The sequence below is a fragment of the Hipposideros armiger genome, unplaced genomic scaffold (assembly GCF_001890085.2).
Source record: "Hipposideros armiger isolate ML-2016 unplaced genomic scaffold, ASM189008v1 scaffold_210, whole genome shotgun sequence".
Classification (NCBI taxonomy): Eukaryota; Metazoa; Chordata; class Mammalia; order Chiroptera; family Hipposideridae; genus Hipposideros; species Hipposideros armiger.
The window spans coordinates 171,912-194,385 of NW_017731560.1; the positions used below are offsets into that span (position 1 = coordinate 171,912).

The following is a 22,474-nucleotide window of genomic DNA, read 5'->3' on the forward strand; positions in this document are numbered from 1 at the left end:
GTGTCACTGGCCCTCATATGTGGGATCCGAACCGGGGCCCTCTGGCATCCCAAGCGAGTTCTTAACCATCGCGCCACTCGGCCGGCCCAACAGTGCCACTCTTGGCTAAAGTCTACCAAACTATCCTCAGGTTGTCCTCTGCTGTACAAACACTCCTCTGCATCTTGTACAGAAGAGCCGGCCACCTAGCACCTAGAGTGACCCTGGCAATGCAGGTCTAGATGCTTGGGGCTAAGAGGTGTGGTTGGTGGTTTTTACAAATTCAGTGCCGTTTCTGCTCTCGCCTCCCCAGATGCAGGCTGAGTGCTGCGCAGCCAGAAGGGTCGATGTGCGTCTTAGGGCACTCTTTCCGCTGGAGGCTGTGGGGGGTGTGAGATTTCTGAGCTGCTAAAAGTCTCCCACTGGGGTCCTGCAAGTGACTCAGCAGCTGAAGTTGCCCTGCCTCCCAAGCCGCGCAGGAAAGGTGGGGGCAGGTTAGGCAGCCCACACTCTTAAGCCAGTTGGAGAGCTGAGTCCCTCAACCCCCTGGGAGTAGAAGCACCTCTGTAATCTGACACTACTCCTCCATTCAGGGATCAGCTTAAGACTCTGGAATGGCAGGGGCTAGGGTTTCTGAGGGAGGGTGGGGGTGGGTTCTTATTTATACAGTTTTTTTTTTGCTTTCTGTCCAAGAAAAAGAAAAGAAAAAGATATATATCCCACTGCAGTTTTAAGCTGAGGCCTCTGCCTCAGTTGCTCCAGTCCTGCTCTTTCTGCACTCCCAGCAGGACCACAGGGGCGCAGGGAGTGAGCCCGCCTTGCCACTGCAATGTTCTCCGATCTGCTTCCTGTGGCCCTGCGTCTCCGCAGCCGCCGGCGCGGACTGCCTTTCTGCATGCACATCTCCCTTCTCTCTTCCCCTACTTGCCCGGCCTGAGTCTTCTGTCTCAGACTCTGCGCACCACCATGGCCATGCTCTTTTTGCACTCTCAGTGGGACTGTGAGGTGTAAGGAGCGAGCAGCAGGAACACTCTCTGATCTGCTTTCTGGGGCCGCATCTCCACAGCCACGGGTGCAGGCTGCGTCTCCATGCGTCTTGCTTCCTTCTTCCCCCACTCGCCTGGTTTGCCCACCTTCAAGTAATCATCATGTGAGTCGCTTAGCTGTTCTGTGTGATAAGCAGAGGTTCCTCTGATGAGATATAGCTGTTCAATTTGCAGTAATTTCCAAGGGAGAACTCAGGGAGCCCTCCTCACTGCCGCCATTTCCAAAATCGCTGCTCTACTTGATGTTTTAAAATTACAAAGGTTGGGCCGGCCGAGTGGCGCGATGGTTAAGAACTGGCTTGGGACGCCAGAGGGCCCCGGTTCGGATCCCACATATGAGGGCCAGTGACACTGCCCTCCACAGCTAAGATGCTGAACAACATCTCGACCTGGAGCTGCGCTGCCACGAGTTGCCGGCAACAGCGTGGGCTGCAGCCCCTGTGGCAGTGGGTTGCCATGGGCTACCGTGTGTGGCCAGCAGCCAGCGTGAGCGGCCAGCAGCCGCAGTGAGCGGCCATCCAGAAGCCGGCGACTGATCTGCCTCGCCCGGGAAGAGCGCAATGATGGTGCCAACTTGGGCCAGTGATGCAATATCCTCCACAACTAGACTGAAGAACAAAAAGACAGCAACTTGTCTGTTCCCCTTCCCCAATTCCCCAGCACCGTTCCCGTCCCCCCAATTCCCCAATAAAAAAAAAGAAATAGTGCTGAAAGAAGTTTCTGAAACCCTTAAAAAAAAACATGTATAAAAAATAAAATTACAAAGGTAGCACATGCTAATCATAATAAATCAAACAGTGCAGAGGTTAATGAAGAAAAAGCTTAGTGGGGCCGGCCAAGTGGCTCAGTTGGTTAAGAGTTGGCTTAAGAGCGTGAGCTCTGAGCAACAGGGCCGCTGGTTCGATTCCCACATGGGCCAGTGATGCTGCGCCCGAGCTGAGCTGTAGCTGAGCTGCCAACAGGTGACAGGATGGCTCAGCTGGTGTAACAACAAGATTGCCTACTCGATGGTGGGCTACGCCCACACGCAACTAAGACTGAACTTGGCAACTTGAGCTGAGCTGCCCCCCGGATGGCTCAGTGGATAGAGTGTGCGCTCTTAACAACAAGGCTCCTGGTTCGACTCCCGCATGGGATGGTGGCTACGCCCACCGCAACTAAGGTTGAACACAGCACCTTGAGCTTAGAGGCCACGAGCTGCCAACAGCAACCAGACAGTGACCTGCACCCTCCACAATGAAGATTGAAGAACAACAACTTGGCTGTTCCCCTTCCCCAATTCCCCAACACTGTTCCCCTCACCCAATTCCCAATAAAATCTTTTAAAAAAGGAAAGAAAAAGCTTAGAGTCACCCACTCTTGTCCTTCAGCATGATCACCTGAGGCAGCTGATTTGCCTCCTGTGTACTTCCACACCCTATCTCTTGAGCAAGACTCATTCGGTCTACATTTGCTTCCTTTAAAGCTGTCCATGAACAGATAATTAATCTGCTTTACTAATGCTGAATTTCTTTGAGCTACCTGGTATTGCTGTTATCAGTTAAATCATTGCTGTGGAATTGATCATTGTAAGAAGGCCCAGAAAATGTTTAAAGCATGTAAAGTTTATGAGTGTTTTTTGCTGTTTTATTTAACCATTGTTTTAAGCTTTTTTCCCCCCACCCAGTTATTATTTTTGCATGTCAAATCATAATGTTTTCCTTTGTTCATTATTATTATTTGGGGAGGCTGTAGAATCTCTCTTGTACCAAAGATAACCTTGTTTGTACCAGGCATAACTTTTTTTTTCTTAAAATAGTTTTGGTCTTTTATTTAAGCCCCATCCCCTCAAGGCATCCCTTTATTAGAGAGAACATGGTGTTCCTTCTTACTGTTTTTGTTCTTTCATTTGTATGTGTTCAAAGCAAGTCATCACTGACTTTCTGTGCAAGCTGTTCCTTATCATCTAATTGTCCTGGTTATGGGGAGGAGATAACAGGCACTTGAATGCTACTGTGACTAATCTGTGATTGCTGTAGATAAGAGTATGTGATCACAAGAATCAAAATCAAACTGGTTGTCTTATCTCTTGGTTGAGTCCTTGGATGAGTGGGGCTTGGCTCTTAGTGTGGAGTTACAGATTATACATACTTTTGTTTAGACGCAATCCCTGTCCTTGGCACCGGTAATTTGCATTGAACATGGGCTTCTTCTGGTTTGGGTTTTATTTTGTTTTATTTGGTCATGGATTTTGGAAGTCTTAGGGACTGATCCTGAAAGGCTAAGTAAACTCATCTGCTGGTTTCTGCAGGTATCAAAGAAAGCAAACAATTTAATATCTCTGTCTTATTGTGCTTAGAAAAGAGAAGGCAAAAACAACACTAAAAACACAAAATCTGAGCAAAGGTAGTTCAGCAGTGACTGACATTGCTGCTGAAAGAAGATACCAAAATCCCCTAGGTATTTCATCCAGAGCTGAAAAGTTAAACTGAGCTGTACCTTTTCTCTTATAAATGCCTAATTTATGGCATTATGTTTTTATGTTTTATTTTGTTTTGTTTTGTTTTTTGGTGGTGGCCTCTCCTACACAGAAATTAGCCGTGTGTTGCTTTGTCCAGAGTTCAAGTTACTGGATCATAGAGGGGAAATACTTACGTAACCACTTGAATTTTTATTCCTTTCTTATTTCTGCTCATTTAGTAATGTTTGCACTGAAACCAAATTTTATCTTGATCCTTGGGCTTCATACATAAACATAAGAGCACACAGTACATTGCAGGAGGAGGCCCCTGAGTTTGTTAGGCAGGCCTGATTTTAATGTATTTTCCCATTGTCTAGATGTTGATATTAAACATTTTTAAATAATTTTTTTCTGATTGTCAAAGTAATATATCTTCATTATATACAATTTGGAAAATTCAGAAAAATTTAAAGTATCAAATTAAAATTATGCTGCTGCAATCTATAGATTACCACTGTCGTTAACATTTTTTATGTATCTCCTTCCACTCTTTTATACTTTACATGATTTAAATTCTTATATGTAGGTTTTATCTTATATTTTAATTTAATGTTATATTATGGCCTTTTTCCATGTCCTTAAGTTATTTAAAAACATGATTTTTAATGACTAATATTTCACCATAGATATGTGCCCAATTTTATTAAATTAACTCCTTTATAAAATTAAGTTGTTATCAAGGAACATGGTATCGCTCTCTACTTATTCAGATTCTCTTTGTAATTCTTAGTAACGTATAGTTTTTTTCATATATGGGGGGGTGACAGAAAATGTACACATTTTAAGAGATGTTATCTATGTATTACTTTTCAAAGTTGAGTTGAATTATGGTAGCAATGTGTGGTATGACATTCACTCAAAAGATGGTGTTAATCAAATGAGTGCTAGCATCATTCATTGTATTACAATTTTAATACAGTTTTTTTACCTTTCTTAACCCTCAGTCAGGCGCAACTGATCTCACAGATTCATTGCACACAAATTTTCAAATATCTAACAGTTAACTTAAGCATCGTGACTCATTGCTTCCGTATCTTCTCCCTCTACCGTAAACTATCATCAGTTGTGTTTGTGACTTTGTACAGTTAAGATGTACTTCATATTTGAAAATTTGTGTGCAATGAATCTGTGAGATCAGTTGCACCCGACAGAGGGTTAAAATGTGCATACATTTTTTTAGCACCCTCTGTATATCATACATTTTTAAGTTAAGTATTTTATGGTGGATTTTATTTGTTTGCTGCTGTTGTCAGTGGGACCTTTTTTCTCTTATCTTCTTATTGCTTATTGTTAGTATACAGAGAAGCTATTGAGTTGTGGATATTTATCTTTTATCCAGCCACTCCACATAAATTTATTTTTAAATTTTTGGCTGTTTATTTTGTTTTTTTTGGTTTTGATAAACAGCACTAATCATCTGCAAATAATAATTTTGTCTCCTTTCCAGTAACTGTAACTACTTTTGCTTCATGTCTCATTCCATCAATGAGAATTTTGAGACCAATGTTAAATAATGATGATGATCCTTGTTTAGCTCCTGATTTCAGTGAGACTGCCTCATGTGGTGCTTTACTCTTGAGGACATGATTACCTGTTGATTTTTAAAAACCATATTGAGAAACTGCATTTATTCTAAGTTGGTGTGTTTTTTTAAACCGTGTATATACATTGAATTTTATGAAATGTCTTTTCAGTATTTATGGAAATTGTTATATTGTTCTTCATTATTTGACCTATTGATGGACTGTGTTATACTCATTTTCTAATATTAAATTTTCCCTTATGTGTTCATTATACAACAAATACTTGTTGAGTGCCTTCTATTTGCCAGGCACGAAGTGCTACAGAATCGGTAGAGAGCCACGTAGATAAGGTTGCTGCTCCTGCTTTGGTTCTTCTTCTTTCATTTGGGACTAGTGTCACATAGATACCTATACTCCATTAATTTATTCTATAAAGATATGAATACTTTTTATGTACTTGCTAGACTCTAGGGATATAGCAGAAAGCAATATAGTCATGGTACTTAATGGAACTTAGTGCAAGAAACAGACTTTAAGTTGATAAGGTATAGATACTTAGCATAATTACACTTTTCATAAATGCTGTCAAGGAGAAATACAAAGAGTTTATAAGAGGGCTAACTAAATTAGACAGGATGATCAGGGAAGGACTTCTTAAAGAAGTGACATTTAAATTGAGACCAGTATAAGAGACAGTTGGAAATGGGGAAGAAAAGAATATTCCAGATAAAGGGAACCACATGTGTAAAGGCCCCAAATTGGGAAGTAGCTTGACACTTTTTTTTAATGAAAGAAGGCCAAGGTGCCTGGAACAAAGCTTAGTCACCAAGGTAGGATGGGCTAGGGCCAGATGAAATAGGATCTTCTAAATTAGATTTCAAAAATGGGAAGAATATGAAGGATTTTATGTTTTATATGCCATTTGTATGGAAGCCAGTTAGGCTGTTTTGGTAGTTTAAGCTAAGGAATATAGTAGCAGTAGAAATGGAGAGAAATGGACAGATTTGATAAATGTTTTTGGAGGTTAAATCAACAAAGGTTGGTTTGGGTATAGGGGTGATAGCAAGAGAAGTGTCGAGGATGAATCCCAGGTTTCTGGCATGAATGTGGATGCTGGTACCATTTGCAGAAATAAGAACATTGCAGGAAGAATGAGTTTTCCTATGGCGGGGGAGAGGTCATGAATTCAGTTTAGGTATGTTTAGTTTGAGATTTATTTGAGACATTTGAGTGTAGATGATAAATTGGCAGTTGAACGTATGCATCTGAAACTAAGAAGAAATGTCTGGGTCACTAGCATATAGATGGTATTTAAAACCAAGAGAGATGATGTGATTACATATAGAGCTATGCTATCAGAGTAGCCACTAGTTACATGTGCCTATTGAAATTAACTAGAAATAAAATTAGAAATTCAGTTCCTTGGTTGCACTAGTCACATTTCAAATGTTCATTAGCCACATGTAGTCATTAGTTACCATATTGGACAACACAGCTATATAACGTGCCCATTATCGCAGAATGTCCTGTTGGACAACACTGATACAGAGTGAGAAAAAGGTTTAGGATTGAACTCTAAGGAATTCTACTTTTCAAAGTTTAGATAGAGAAGGAGCTACCTCAGAGGGCACTGAAAATTAGGGGAAAGAGAGAGAGAGAGAGATAGAGAGAGAGAGAGAGAGAGAGAGAGAGAGAGAAAGAGAAAGAGATAGATATGTGGGGACACCAGATGAATATGGTGAATATGGTGTCATAGAAACCTTTGGAAGAGATTATTTCAAGTAGTGGTCAAATGTTGACTTCTGCTAATAGGTCAAATGAGATGACTAAAGAGTGTCCATTGGACTTAGCAATGTGGAGGTTATTGGTAACCTTATCAAAGCAATATCATAACGATGGTGGGAGCCAAAGTCATATTAGAGTGAATTAGAGAAATGGGAGGTGAGCAAGTATCAACTTTGGTTTTTTGAAGAAGCTTGACTGTGGAGGGGAATATAGATAGATATGGACTAGAGTTGGAGGGAAATATGAGGTCCAGGAAGGCTTTTTGTTTTTAAAATTGGGGGGGGGATTTAGAACGTGATTTAATTTAATGCTCATGAGAAGTATCCTATGAAAGGCAGAAGTTAAAGATATTGGGAGTACGTGTCTGGGAATGATTGTGTGTATGCGAATCCTGAGAGAATCAGAAAGGCTGTAATTCAAAGAGAAGTTGGCCTTTGATAGGACTACTTTTCTTCCTTGTATCAGAAGGGAAAGGAGATGAGTACATGTGATGGCTTCCATTGTCTCTGAAATATGAGGTGAAGCAATCAGCTTGGAATGAGAGGACTTGAGAAAAGGGGGATCCAAAGATTGAGGATAAATAAGAAGGTGTGAAATAGTTGTTCTAGATAGTAGTAGGAGACTGGTTGACTATGGAAAGTTAGATTGCTCCCTATCATCGAGTGCTCAGTTGAGGATAGCAATCAATTTCACGCACGCATGCGTGTGTGTGTCTGTGTGTGTGTGTGTGTGTGTGTGTGTGTGTACTCCCCCTGGTTTACTCCCTCAGATATAAGTACAGAGAAAGCAATTAGTTGGATTTCTGAGGGTCAGATGTTATCTAGGTAGGTACTATGGAAGAACAGGGTGGTAAGGCAGCTCTGGGCTTTTGGAACAGAGTGTAATGATGGCATCTGTTTGGTAAAAACAGAAGTGAAAGCCAGAAGAAGTGAATGGATACTGAGAAAGTAGAGGGATCAGTGGGTTGGATGTTCCCATATGAGCAAGTAAGCTGGAAGGAGTAACAGGTCAGAATGGGATATTCGAATTAGAGATTTAGGAGGTGGTGGTGTGTCTATACTTAAAAGGTCCAGGATATAACTGAGGGAGTTCCAGTAGGGACTGAGGGAGTAGGTGGCTGAGATGGAGGGACAAGGACATTGGATAAGGAAGTTAAAGGTGTTGACCGGGTTTTCTGTGCTAATTTTGAAGGGACCCAAAATTAAGGCAGGAGTTTTTGTGCAGAGGAAGTCTTATGAGTCAGGTATTGAACCCTGCATTCAGAAGGTTCCAGGAGAATGGTAGATGCTCTCATGAAGGAAGGAAGGGAAGACACTGGTATAGCCCAATGGGTGAGCCTCAAAAGAGAAAGGATTTTTTCCTGAGGGAGGAGGAGAGGGAATGGTCTGGAAATGGCATTAGGACAAATAAGGACGCCAGTCTTCAATTACATAGGGTGTGAGAGACTATAAACAGCCTCCACTTCAGAGAGCTACAGGGGGATTGCTGCTCTCAGGAACCAGTCCATTTGCAGGTGACTCTGATTTTCAATCCGGATGCACATTAAAATCACTCACGGAATACTTTCAAAACTCCCAGTGTCTGGGCTTCACTCCCGGAGACTCTATTTTATTGGCCTGGAGTGGGGGCCCAAGTGTCAGTATTTTCTAAACGTACTTCTGGTAATTCTAATGGCAACCATAGTTGGGAACCACTGAGAGATGCAGGGAGTGTTCAGAGGCGAAGTTGAGGAGCTAGAAGTGTTTGCTGATCACAAAGAGTCCAAAGGGTTTTGGAAGGGAGCTGAGTAGAAGGTTGGGTTGTAGGATAATTTGTCCCCTTTCCCATGCAGCGTGGTGAGAGAGCATTTAATGTTATTTTGTAAGCAACTTCTGGAATCTTCTGTCCGTTAAATGGGTTAGTTTATTGTTTATATTTGCTAAATATATCTTTCAAGGATTGTGGGAGAAACTGTGTTCTTTTTCTAAGTTTCTATCAGATAGAAACTCCTCTTTTTTATTTTTTACTGCTTTTTATATAAATTATCTGAGAAAGAAAGGACTGCTTGTGCCCTGAAGGAGCATTCCCCGGTATCTCAAGCTGCTCCTAATTGGTGGTCTTTATTCATGCTCTCTTTTTTTTCTCTCCTCCTTACAGTGGCACCTTATTAATTTCTTATTTCTGGTTCATTGGATGCCTTCTTTTTCACTTATTTCTCTATTTTTGCCTCTTTTCTTCTTCTGATCACTAAATCTATGAAGATAGAAACTTGATGCAAAGGAAAAAGAGACTCAAATGTTCAGAAGTGGATTTCCACCTTAAGAAACTAGGATTTTCATTTAATTTTCTTAACTCTTTGTTATTTACAAGTGTGAAAGAGTCCATTTAATAGCCATTTATTCAATGTCTTCTGTCTGCAAAGTTTGTCATTGTCGCCAGTAAAGTGACCAATCATTCCTGTTTGCCTGGGACTTTCCTGGTCTTAGATTTGAAAGTCCTGAGTCCTAAGAAGCTCCTCAGTCCCAGACAACCCCAGGAGACCATCAAAAGTGTTGTGTTGTGTAACTTGTATGTGTCCCCTGCCTCTGTCTCTTAAGGAGCTGATAGTCTCCAGGGACATGAGAAAGCAATACATGTAATAATTCAGTTAAGATATAAACAAGTACATAGGTTTCCTGGCAGTTGATACAGATGATAACTAGAGGGCATGAGAAAAAGGGAGACAATATGTTGTATAAATAAGAAACTAAAGTCCTAGATAACTTTACTTCTAATTATACTGTTTCCCAATTGGCTATAATTGAACCAGACTACTCCTGGACATAGGTCATTATATTGCTTTTGTAAGTTTATTCGAGACATACATTTTTCACTTGTAATGAGGTATAAATACTGCTTTTTAGAATGATTCCAACCACTCCTGCTATTCTTTTTTAATTAGTTTGTAAATTCAGTTGCCTAGATATGATCTATACCTAGGAACAAACCATTCTATTTCTTTTATTCCCTTCATGCTTCAAAAACTCTTACTATATGATCTGGATTTGAAATGGTAGGAATTTCCAGCTAAGAGATGGAAGGAGGGTGCCTGGGGAATTACTCTTTTGCTAGATTTTGGAAGTTCCCACATTAACATCTGAGAGATATATCAGAACGTAGGAAACTGTGATTTTAGTATGTATCGTATCATTATATTGGGCAACTTTTTGACACAGTTATCAGCCCCTTAGATTTCCCTCTCTGCATCACCCCCAACCCTACATCACCCCACCACCACCACCACCCTGAATCCCTTGATCTTATAGACATACCCTCTACCTTAGAAGTCTGGAATATTTGTGATATAGACCTTCTATTACACTGGTAAGTTGAGAGTATGATCCCAAGAAAACGTCGTATTCTATAGCTCGCTATATATGTCTGGATTTCAATTTGTTTTAGGTGGCTGCAAAATTCGGATTCAGGGGGACTGGACCAGAGAGCGCCACTTTGAAATCCCCGATGAGGAACGCTGTTCCAAGTTCCTGTCAGAGGTCCTTGCTGCCCAAGAAGGTAACTCAAGATTCGGCAGTTTTCTTTCTACTATTTTTGAATGGGAGTGAAATTCTGACATGCTGATCCAGAGGCAAACAGCCATGAGCAAAGTACCTCACAACCCGGGGCCTTGATAGCTGCTTTTTTTTTTTAATTCAGGAATGACCCTCGGGATGGGTTAGGGAACAAGTTTATTAAGCTTTAAGGACACTGAGCCAATTTCCAGAATCTCCAGTGTCATGGCATGGACAGCTTACTGTAGGCTGTGATCTGCTTTCCCACCCCAGATGATCCCTGAGCTGCCCTCATTTTCTTAGTCTCTTCCTTTACATTCAAGAATGCTGCTCGCCTCTGTGTTTGAGGAATGCTGAGAGAATGACTTTTGTTATGGTCAATTCCACTCAATGAAGGGTTCCCCAGGTTCTGACTATGACCCTTACCTCATCAGCGCAGTCACAGCTTCTTGTCCCAGAGCAAAAGGACTCATCCAGCTGGTACCAGAAATTAGACACTAAGGACAAACCTGTGTTCTCAGGTACTGAAAATATTCTTTTTTTTTCCCTAGTTGCTTTGATCATTGCAGAGTCAATAGATTTTTATCTGGACAGATAAGATAATGTGGATTAATGTCAATGTCAGACACCTCCTATAGAGTTGTTTTATGGAGTCCATGCCCACTGACTAATGTGCACTCTTGATCCTTTCTGTGGAATGTTAGCTCTTCAGGAGCCAGCTTAGCAGTGTGGTAACAAATACAGGCTCCAGGGTCACACTGCCTGGGTTTGAATCCCAAATTCAACAACTTACTAGTTACATGACCTTGGTTAAGTTACTCAACAACTCTTAGCTTCCATTTCTTTTTGTAACATGGAAAGATATTTAATAGCACTGACCTCATAGGGTCTTAAGTGAGATAATGATATAATCCCTTACAATCAACCAGGCATTATGCTAAGTCTTCAATAAATGTTAGCGCTCATTATTTAAGGTCCAAATTAATGTGACTTACGATTGATCTAGTTAATATGTCAGTGCTTCGGGGACAGATGTGCTTCTTCCTCCAAAGTTCTCACTACCTTTTTGTTTGGTATTTGCCATTGAGCAAACAGTAATCAAATCAAAACCACTGATCAAAGAAAGCCCAATCAACCCTGGCTAAGTTGGATGTTATCTCTCCCTCCTTTGATGCTGAGTTCTGTGTCTTTCAGGGCTTCTTGGATTTGAGGATAATTTTTCATCTATGAATTTGGACAAGAAAATAAATTCACAAAATCAGCCTGTGGGGATTCATCGGGAACCCCCACCCCCACCCGCTTCAGTGACTAGAATGTAAGTCCTATATCAAAACATACTTTCCATGTAGGACACTTTTCTATTTTAGGCAATTTCACTTTTGAATTTCTCATTTATTTGCTAGGCTTCCACGTGACAAAGAAGCTTCTAACAAGGAACAGCCCAAAGTGACCAATACCATGCGGAAGCTCTTTGTACCAAATACCCAGTCAGGGCAGCGGGAGGGTCTCATCAAACATATCTTGGCAAAGCGAGAGAAAGAATATGTCAACATTCAGTCTTTCAGGTTAGTCATTTTTATACTTCCTGAAGTATAGCAGAAAATGGCCTTTTGATAGTTAAGATGTTAGTTAAATTAGCTTAATTAAGAATCAAAGCATAGGGCCGGCCAGGTGGCTCAGTTGGTTAGAGCGCGAGCTTTGAGCAACAAAGTTGCCGGTTCGATTCCCAGATGGGCCAGTGAGCTGCCCCCAAGCTGAGCTGCCGGCAAGTGGCCAGATGACTTAATTGGTTAGAGTGCATGCTCTAAACAACAAGGTTGACAGTTTGACTCCCGCATGGGATGGTGAGCTGTGCCCCCCCCCCGCAACTAGATTGACAGTGGCGACTGGACTTGGAACCGGGCTTGCACCCTCCACAACTAAGATTGAAGGACAACAACTTGACTTGGAGCTGATGGGTCCTGGAAAAACAAAATGATCCCTTCCCCAATTCCCCAACACTGTTCCCTTCTCCAATTCCCAATTTTAAAAAAAGAATCAAATCATAATAAAAAGCAATGATCAGCTGACTCAAGGTCCTGTCTATCCAAAATAATGCAAATGCTACAATTTATACCATGTCTACTAATGTTTCTATCAACTCTTAGAGAACCAAATTAGTTCACATGTACTAGAGAATTGTCCCCTAGCACATTCCATAGGCAAGTGTCTTTTTCTGTCAGACACCTGCCGAATTTTTTTCCCACCAATATTGGAAAATTAAAGTCCACCATTACTACTTGATCTTAACTTACTTAACTTTGATAATTAACAAAATAAAGTTTCACCTGATCCTCTTGATGGGGCGGTCTGTCTTGGATTCTTTTCTCTGTGTCATATTTTTCACGTCACCTTTACTTGTTGGTATCTTCTTTTCTGGGCCCAGTGTGTGTGGTCTGTGGTATGGCGTGGCCTGACGTGTATCTCAATGTACAAAGTAGTGACACTTTTCTTTGTTGTTTGTGAACAGCATGTACCCTTCTAGTCCAAGGTTCCAGGGCCAGCCAAGTGGCTCAGTTGGTTAAGAGCTCGCTCAAGAGTTTGAGCTCTGAGCTACAGCGGTTCGAGTCCAGCCCCAAAAAAAAAAAAAAGAACTAGTCCAAGGTTCCAGTCCCATCTGCTATCTCATTATGCCTCATTTATTCTAATTCAGTCGTAACTATATCCCTATGTTAAAACCTCCAATTCTTCATTTCCCCATAATGCTTATATTTGTATATAAACAGTTAAGGCAATCATGAGTTTTCCCTTCTGCTTTCCCCTTTAATACTGTATCTGCCTCAACTGAATTTATTACACAGATATCCCTGTAATCCTTCAGGGAGTAAGTTTTTGGATTCAACTACAGCTCCTTACAGAACAGTTATCCATATTAGACATGCTTACAACATGAAGATACCTCTTTCCCATCCGCAAGCTCTCCCTTCAAGTATGTGTTTGGATAGAGTTTAATTGAAAGGAAATGTGGTAAAGCAATTAACTTTGTGTTTTTTTAAATAGAGACTATGTTCACCTGATGTGAAATGTACAGGCTATAAGCTCACTGCCTTTGTGTTCTACAAAAACCTCTTTTTGAGAAATTATGTTGGTTTATTGTGAACATACCCTTGTATAGAAGTGATGAGAAAACTTCTATTTTTTTCATTATTGACCTTTGTTTTCACATTATTTTTTGGTATTATATATCAGATTTTTTGTTGGAACTTGGAACGTGAATGGCCAGTCTCCAGACAGTGGGTTAGAACCTTGGCTGAACTGTGATCCGAATCCTCCTGATATCTACTGCATTGGGTAAGGAACACATCTGGAATTTCCTTTTGGCTCTGTTTGGTGTTAGTTTACATGACATTTTGCATTCCCTTTTTTTTTTAAAGAAAAAAACTATTTGTTGAAAACCTACTGTAAACTATAAGTGAGAGTTAACTTGTGGGTCAAATTTGTGAGAACAGATAAAATGGTGTAAGGAACCACCTAGTCCTCTCAAAACGCATAGAAAACTATATTCTTCATAGAAACTGAGACATGAGGTCTGTTCTAACAGTGATGATTCCTAAGATATATAAGCAATGTTCTACTGTTTTCCTTTGGGGAGGTTTTTTTGTTTACATCTTGCATAGCCTGTGTATACGTATACTTGTGGAGAGTCTTTGGAAAAGAAAGCTACCGTACTTGTCCTTACTGATCACCTGTGTCAAAAGAGGAGCGCTATGAAATTTCTCCCATTCCTTTTTTCACTTGTCTAAGATGAGACAGGATGTAGTCAGAGATAATTATGGGATATGTATAGATCACACATCCTCTTGCTTCTCAGATTCCAAGAGCTGGACTTGAGTACAGAAGCCTTTTTCTATTTTGAATCTGTGAAGGAACAAGAGTGGTCCATGGCTGTGGAAAGGGGTTTGCATTCCAAAGCCAAGTATAAGAGAGTAAGTCACATTTAATTATCTTTTGTAGTATATGACTGAATAGAACTCCCTAGGTTTTATTCTGTTATCTATAACTTGTTCCAAAAGAACAGTTTAATTGAATTATTTCCCACTTGTAATACTGAAATAGGGCAGACTAATCCTTTTTATACCTGTTTCCTAGAAAAAAAATTCCCTGAGCTTTCTGGTTCTATATTTTCATTGCTCAAGTAGCTTTTAGGAAAAAAAATAATTTTGTTCTCATAACAATAATTAACTCAAAATAATTACATTTAAAGTAACTGATTTGTCCAGTAAGATTTTAAGATTGAAATTGTTCACTGATGTGGTCAGAACTAGATACGTTAAAGAAAAGCAGTTTGAAGCATGTGAGTGCATATGGTATGCTTTGGAATCAAAGCAAGAATAGAAGTGTTGTGGAATTTAAATGAGTTCTAAACTTGGGTGCAAGTCAAGAGTAGAGTTGACTTTAGCAAGGTGGGCCAATTTGTTGGTCTTTAGAAGGTACGAGGTAGAGGCCACCAGAGTTATTTTAATTGTAGGGCTACCACACTAAAACCTTTAAAAGGACTCATCTGCCTAAGTAATTTTCGTCTATATCTTCTAACAGTTAATGTAGGCAGTAAGGCTCCTGACGATGTTATTTCTCTCATATAGGGCCCTGGCAAATACATGTTTCAGACATATTTCTAGCTCTAGTTCACAGACTTAAAATAATCAAAATTAAAAGGATTGCTGTTTTATGAAGGTAAATTTCTTAGGAAGTTGCAAATCAGAAACAAGTAGGAGCAAAAGGAACAAGCTTGGATAGAGGCTTTCTCTTTATTATTTGAATTTTTAATGCTCCCTACTCCTGATAGTGTAAAAAGTGATTTGAAAAATAGATCTAGAGCTGAGTGTACTCATTGTCCCCAAAGACTTTTAACTCCTAGTGGTCAGAGCCAGATTAGAGCTTCCCCATAGAAATTTTGTTTTCTCTTTATGGGATCCACTGGGAAATTAGACGATTTGGATTCAGATTTGGGCATCGTTATATCTTCTTAGTGGACTATTAGTTGTGGGAAATCAGATATGTGGTATCTAAAAAGAGTGGTATGAACATGAAGCTTTTCTAACTGCCTGGAACTCATAGGTTCAAGTAGTTCGCCTTGTTGGGATGATGCTCCTGATATTTGCCAGAAAGGAACATTGGCGATATATCCGTGATGTTGCTACAGAAACAGTTGGAACTGGAATCATGGGGAAAATGGTGAGTACCTTTGGAAATGAGCTTGATTATTATTTATGTCTGTGTGAAATTTAATTGCTATTTGTGTCATTGTACTAACTGTGAATACTTACTCTTGCCAACAGGGAAACAAGGGTGGGGTAGCTGTGAGATTTGTATTTCACAACACTACCTTTTGCATTGTTAATTCCCACTTGGCTGCCCATGTGGAGGACTTTGAGAGAAGGAATCAAGATTATAAGGACATCTGTGCACGAATGAGTTTTGTGGTCCCAAATCAGGCCCTCCCACAGCTGAACATCATGAAACATGAGTGAGTGGTTAAGTTTCCTTTAAGTTTGAATAATAGAGCTGAGAAGAGATTGAACATTGTGAGAAACTGTAGAACTGTGAAGTGAAGGATTACCATTCAGGGATTGGGGTCACAAAGAACAGAGGATTTTTGAAGATTAGCAGATTCACTTAGGCAGAGAAATTAGATTTGCTATCAGAGGAAAGGTTAGTTCTCTTAGAGGGTACTAGGGTAATGCAGGAGGGGGTCTGTCAATTGGAGTCAGTTTTTATTGTTTTTTATTGCAAAATAGAAATGCATTACAAATATAATAAAAGATAAAAGTAAAAATCCCTCATTTCTTATCTCCTACTCTCCCTAGCCACTCCCTCTGTCCAAAGGAAACCATTGTTAAGTCTGGTGTGTATTCTTCTAGGTCTGTGCAGTTCAGTATGACAGCCAGTAGTCATGAGTGGCCAAGCGTACTAGAAAGTAGCTAGTCTGAATTGAGATGTGCTGTAATCATAAATACAGAGGATTTCAGAGGGGAAAATATGTAAAATATCTACGTTTTTAAATATTGACTTGGATATATTGAGTTAAATGAAATTTAATGTTAAAGTTGTTTTCACTTTTCTCTTACCTTTTAAATGCAACTACTAGAAAAGTTAAAATTACATTCATGATGTGCATTGTATTTCTTTTGAATAGTACTGTTCTAGCCTTTTCTCTATGTACATACAAACGCACACATACTTGTTATATAGGGACTATATTATCATATTTATTGTGGATTTATCTTCAAGCCAGTGTATATATTGGGTTGCCAGAAAAGTCATGACACATTTTTGCAACAAAAAACAGAGAAAAAATATGTCATGACTTTTCCGACAACCCAATAGATCTACATTTTTATTTTTAATAAATGTGAATCATTAAGAATAGGTGTGGCAAAGATTTAAAGACCCCAATGGATCAATAGGATAATATGAGAGAAAGGTTAGTGAAGAATGCTACTTAACAATGATGGAAGCAGAAATCAGTTGAGGAATGGGTTGGATGGTAGAAAATGATTATTTGTAAAGAAATTCATACTGGTAATTGAAATTCTGAGAGGGTGATGTGGTTTGGAATAAGTGATTTGAGATGGAACTGTAGGAAAACAAAAGGTAATTTGGGGGTATTAGAATCAGTAGAGAGTAGGGTAATTGAGGAAAGAGTAGGGAAGTGTAGTGATGTTGGCCTGTTTCCATATTGTCTCAACAATTAGGATCATAATGGGATTCATTTTCACAGTGGTAAAGTCAAGGCCTTGATAGTAAAGGTCATAAAGTTGCCCTGAAATTCCATAAATTTATTTCCCCAGGATTCCAGAAATTCCATGTTGCACTTAAGATTGGCAAAAAGACTCATTCAGAACTTGAGATAGCTCAGAGGAGAATCCATTTTGCTGTGGTAATTTCAGGGTCTCACCTGTGGGGTTCTCAGCACAGCTAGGAGCCTATTACCGTGAATGGGGGCCCAAGGATCCCATCATGAGCCTGGACTCCTGCCTGCCTGGGATTTGGAGTGTGGATCTGGGGCAGCAGTAGACAGATTGGCTGCAGCAGAGAGCCCTGGACCCACGTTTGCTAGTGAGCCCTGCCTGGGAGAGCTGTCATTCAGGCCACACAGACCTTAGCAGAGAGCCTGCAGAGTGTCAGGACTCAGAGACGCAAAAAACGTTCAAATTATTTCCCCCTAGAGACCTGGCAAGCAGCCAGGCAAAATTTTGAAGCTAGTCCAGCAAATGAACGACATGCTTCTTTCTCTCAGGCAGTTAACTCCTTGGCTTCTGAATCCCATGCATATACTGTATTTCCCCATCTGTTTTTCATGTATGGAGAGCCTATCCCTCTCCTCCTGTCTATTTTGTAATCCCCAGTCCCTCTCAAGTGTTGATAGCACTTGCCCCCAAAGGATAGTTACAGCTCCAACCCCTTGTGAGGTAGTGAGAAATGAATCCTTATCAATAGTCAATCCATGTTCTTCTCTCCATTCTTATCTGATTGATTTTTATGCTAATTATTGCTACTACTGTTCATATATTTCTTGTTGCTCAGTGTTGTCATCTGGTTGGGAGATTTGAACTATAGACTTTGCATGCCCGATGCCAATGAAGTGAAGAGTCTTATTAGCAAGAATGACCTTCAGAGACTCCTGAAATTTGACCAGGTAAGTAAATTTCATTTTATAGGTACTTTCCTAGATAGCAGATAAAATTGTTAGGTTTCTGAGCTAGACATAGGAGGTATGTCTTACTCTAGGAATAGATGGAAAGGGTCTCATTATCTTGGGAAACAGTGTGATGTGTGATGCAGTGAATACACACAGGTTTGTAGTGCTTTTATTAAGCACTTAGATGGCAGGAAGGGAGGTAGCGTTAGTGATAAAAAGGTTTCTTCAGTAAATCTTTATGAAGAAGAGATTTGTGCCACTGAGTTGGAGAATGGGTAGGATGAATTGGAGAACACTTCCTGGAGGAAGTGGGCCTTGAACTATGTTGATGTGGTTTGGCAAATGGAACAGGGAAAGCTGCTCTGATTACTTGGCAGGCCAAGCAACAGCTTGGAGGTAAGAGAGGGAGGCCCTGTGAGGGGATCGGGAAGCACAGTAGAGAACTTTGCGTGGGACAAATAGCACAGACTGTGGTCTAATGGAAACTGATTGAGAAGTTGGGGCTAGCTGGGTTATAGATGTTAAAGCCTGTGAGGGAAAGCATTATTCAGTAACATATAAAACTTGATATTCAGGCACCTGGTTTTCTGTTAATTTCCCTTGGAACCTAGCACATGATTTGAATTTTTATTTCAGCTTGTGGATACTGGCTGCTGAAAGTGAATGCTTGTTGAGGGAAGAAAATGTTTCAACTTGATTTGAATATCTTTAAATCTTTGTGTGAGACTTTTGGCCTTACATAGTCAAAATTCAGGAGTTTTGCAGTAGAATGATTTTTGTAGTGAGCCTTTCTTGGCCATGTCTTTCTTCACATTGGGGTTGGCTGGCTAATTTATTTGTATGGTTTCCTCTATCTCACCTCCAAAGGGTGCCCAGTTGGAATAAATTCTGAGTCTTATGTAATTCTGGTAAAATATTTGAGTGAGGATAACTTTCAAAACAATCTATAACTATTTACTGAATTTGGCTTCTGGAATTATCCATTCAACATTTGTGTGCTTTTTTAAAATTAAAATCATTCTAGATGGTTCCTGTCCAACTTCCTGGAAGTTATGATTATTCAGGTTTCATTTTTCCAATTTTACCAGTCCACTATTAGCAATAAAAAATTAGTGATATGCTCATAATGAGCATTTATCTGTTGGTGAGTTTACGTGCTATTGGAATGGCAAGATTTACTTCATAAGGTACAGAAATTGTATTTATGTACTCTGACAGTTGCAAAGGCTGTGGAACTAGATACTTAGGAATGACTGATCAACCTGATTGTCACTTATATAAAGTTGGTATTACCCTGCTTATATGATGCTTCTTTCCATTTCTAGCTAAATATTCAGCGCACACAGAAAAAAGCTTTTGCTGACTTCACCGAAGGAGAAATCAAGTTTATTCCCACTTATAAGTATGACTCTAAAACTGACCGATGGGATTCCAGGTAAAGTAACAAGAACCTCCTCGTGGAATATGTTAAGGCCTGATCTTATTTCCATCCCTCCATATTGGTGAAGGGCTAGGAATTTTTTAGGTCATGCCAGAAGCAAATATAAAGAATCTTGTTAGGGAGACCACTTCATAGACAGTGTAGAGGCCTGACCACCACACTGTATACCTGAAGTTGATGTTGAATAATATTGTATGTCAACTATAGTTATATATACATATAGTCACGGGATGTGGAATAAAGTGTAGGAATGGAGTCAATGGAATTGTAATAGATAAATAAGTATGATATCGGGGGTGGGAGGGCAGTGGATGTGGGGAGAGGGGTTGTTACTTTGTGAGGGGTGAAAAGGATAACTATTGCATTGTTTTGTACACCTGAAACTCATAATAATAAAAAATAAATTAATTAATTAAAGAAAAACCTGATGTCTCAGTGCTATTACAGAAGAGTTTTTCATTCGTGTGTATTCAAAAGTGAGTGTGTCTTAAGAAAGTATAACTTCTGTGTCAGGGCTGTGGACGTTTTATGGGCTGCCTGCAGTGCCTTATTTCTGTCACCTCAGCAGACTTGCTTCGATTTTGACACTCCTGATCTTGCTCCTAGTTCCTTACCATTGCCCTGTTCTGTTTTTTCCAAGCTGTTTCTTAACTGTTTAACTCAAGACACCATTAGATGAAAACAAAGGGAAATGAATGGTTCTTCCAGCACAGTGGTTCTCAATCCTGAGTACACATTAGAATTTCTTGGGGGACTTTAAAAAATAATGATGTTTGGGCCCAATCTCTCCAACTGCCAGTGAAAGCTGAAACCCAGTTTGGGAAGCCCTTTGATTTCCTAATTATTCCCAGTAAAGTGTCATCTTCAGTACTTCCTGGTAACTCTTTGTCTTCTACCTACTATCTATTTCTTTGTTTCCTATAGTTTCCAAGCTGGCTGAGCCCAGCTTGAAAGAGAGAACCCCGGGCATATTCAGCTTATGTAGACTCACAGGGCAGTAGGGTCGTGTGGGAAGGAGCCTGTGCTCCCCGGGAGCTGGTCAGAAAGTGAAAAGTGACACTGACAAAAGATCTGTGCACTGGCCTTGTTTCTTCTACTCACCTGACTTGAGAGTCAACTGAAGAGCTAATGATAAGAACTTATTTGTGTCACCTTCTTTCTGAATCAGGTGTACAAGGTGTTGCTTATTTTACTAGAATGGTGAATGGGCTTTTTCCCTACCCTTGGTATTCTATGTGCTGTTATGTGTTCAGAATTGCATACTTAGATGTTAGTTCATTTCTACTAGTAGAAGCTAGACTTGTCCATAAAAGCCTAGGTTTAAAAGAGAAATTTCTACTATTGCTAATCTCCAGAGATTAAGCCCAGTATGGGAATATAGGATTGGATTTTATTAGTTGCCTATCTGTTGTAAAGTATCATCACAGTTCATAGAGCAAAGGAGGAAGACGTGTTCTGAATATAATCCTGAACTTCTGAGGATATTTTAAGAAGCCACGATTATACTTTCCCATGGGACAAGGTTGTTGAAGATGCAGTCCTAATCTTAGGAGCACTGTTTATTCATTCATTAGATAACTTTTCATTGAACACCTACTTTGCAACAGATACTGTGCTAGGGGCTGGGAATTCAGTGGCAAACAAGCAGACACAGTTCTTTTGCAGAGCTTGTAATATAGTAGGGAAGATAATAGTTGGCGGTTTTAAAGAAGGACAAGTGTATGACAAGAGGGCCTAACCCAGGTCTGAACCAGTGTGTTAGGTATTACATTCTTGTGTGGTATGGTCTCTTTATAATTCCTTTCTTTATTTGCAGTGGGAAATGTCGGGTTCCAGCCTGGTGTGACCGAATTCTTTGGAGAGGAACAAATGTTAGTCAGCTTCATTACCGGAGTCACATGGAACTGAAAACCAGTGACCACAAGCCTGTTAGCGCCCTCTTCCATATTGGGGTAAACACTTGTTTGTTCCTTCATTTGTTTGTGTGTTAAGTATCTTTTCTTAGAGCATTATTTAGATTCAGAACAGATCAGTAGTAGTTCAGTGAGCCGTAAATATTTTCATGACCAGTCATTTGCAGCATTGAAAAGTTAGTGTCCTTGGGGCGGCTGAGTGGCGCCTTGGTTAAGAACTGGCTTGGGATGCCAGAGGGCTCTGGTTCGGATCCCACATATGAGGGCCAGTGACACTGCCCTGTACAGCTAAGATGCCGAACAACAGCTCAACCTGGAGCTGAGCTGCCGTGGGTCGCTGGCGACAGCGTAGGCTGCAGTCACCTGCTTCAGTGGGCTGCCATAAGCTACCGTGTGTAGCCGACAGCCAGTGTGAGCGGCCAGCAGCCGCTGTGAGCGGCCATCCAGAAGCCGGCGACTGATCTGACTCACCTGGGAAGAGCTCAATGATGGTGCCAACTTGGGCCAGTGAAGCAACATCCTCCCCAACTAGACTGAAAAACAAAACAACAGCAACTTGTCTGTTCCTCTTCCTCCAATTCCCCAGTGCTGTTCCCCTCCCCGCAATTCCCCAATAAAATCTTAAAAAAAAAAGTTAGTGTCCTTGACCCTTCAAAATGCTGTTTCTATGGCTCTTAACGCCCCAGGTCTGTTCGTGACATAGATGTTTCTCATGCTGCATAATGGCTGGTTAGTAACTTTAGCCCCCTAAAGTCCTTATACATAAAAAAGAGAGGCTAGGTTTTAAAGGATGAGTAGCTTTTCATCAGATAACTAGTAAGGAGCAGAAGCACCAGGAGACAGGTTCCAAGTGGAGGGGTGGGGACAACAGGAGCAAAGGAGTCCACTGGTTATTGTATAATAACTATGATGTTAGGTGGGTACTAGACTTCTCGGGGTCATCACCTTGTAAGTTATATAAATGTCTAGTCACTGTGTTATACACCTGAAACTAATATAATATTGTATGTCAACTGTAATTGAAAAATAAAGTTATAAAATAATCTGAAAAAAAAGAATACAATCGAATTTGTATGTAC

The 22,474-nt window shown here is 40.3% G+C and overlaps 1 protein-coding gene across 3 annotated transcripts in view; it reads left to right on the forward strand.

The window, feature by feature from the left end:
* OCRL (OCRL inositol polyphosphate-5-phosphatase) overlaps positions 1-22,474 on the forward strand; it is a 63,685-nt gene that overhangs the window by 14,815 nt on the left and 26,396 nt on the right. For 2 of the 3 annotated variants that reach the window (XM_019653929.1, XM_019653928.1), the window contains 11 exons: positions 10,254-10,364; positions 10,795-10,881; positions 11,555-11,675; positions 11,764-11,925; positions 13,589-13,690; positions 14,211-14,325; positions 15,458-15,574; positions 15,679-15,866; positions 17,927-18,038; positions 19,367-19,476; positions 21,299-21,434. In XM_019653929.1, the coding sequence (XP_019509474.1) occupies positions 10,254-10,364; positions 10,795-10,881; positions 11,555-11,675; positions 11,764-11,925; positions 13,589-13,690; positions 14,211-14,325; positions 15,458-15,574; positions 15,679-15,866; positions 17,927-18,038; positions 19,367-19,476; positions 21,299-21,434 (1,361 nt within the window). The remainder of the gene's footprint in view (positions 1-10,253; positions 10,365-10,794; positions 10,882-11,554; positions 11,676-11,763; positions 11,926-13,588; positions 13,691-14,210; positions 14,326-15,457; positions 15,575-15,678; positions 15,867-17,926; positions 18,039-19,366; positions 19,477-21,298; positions 21,435-22,474) is intronic. The other variant, XM_019653930.1, reaches the window with a different exon arrangement.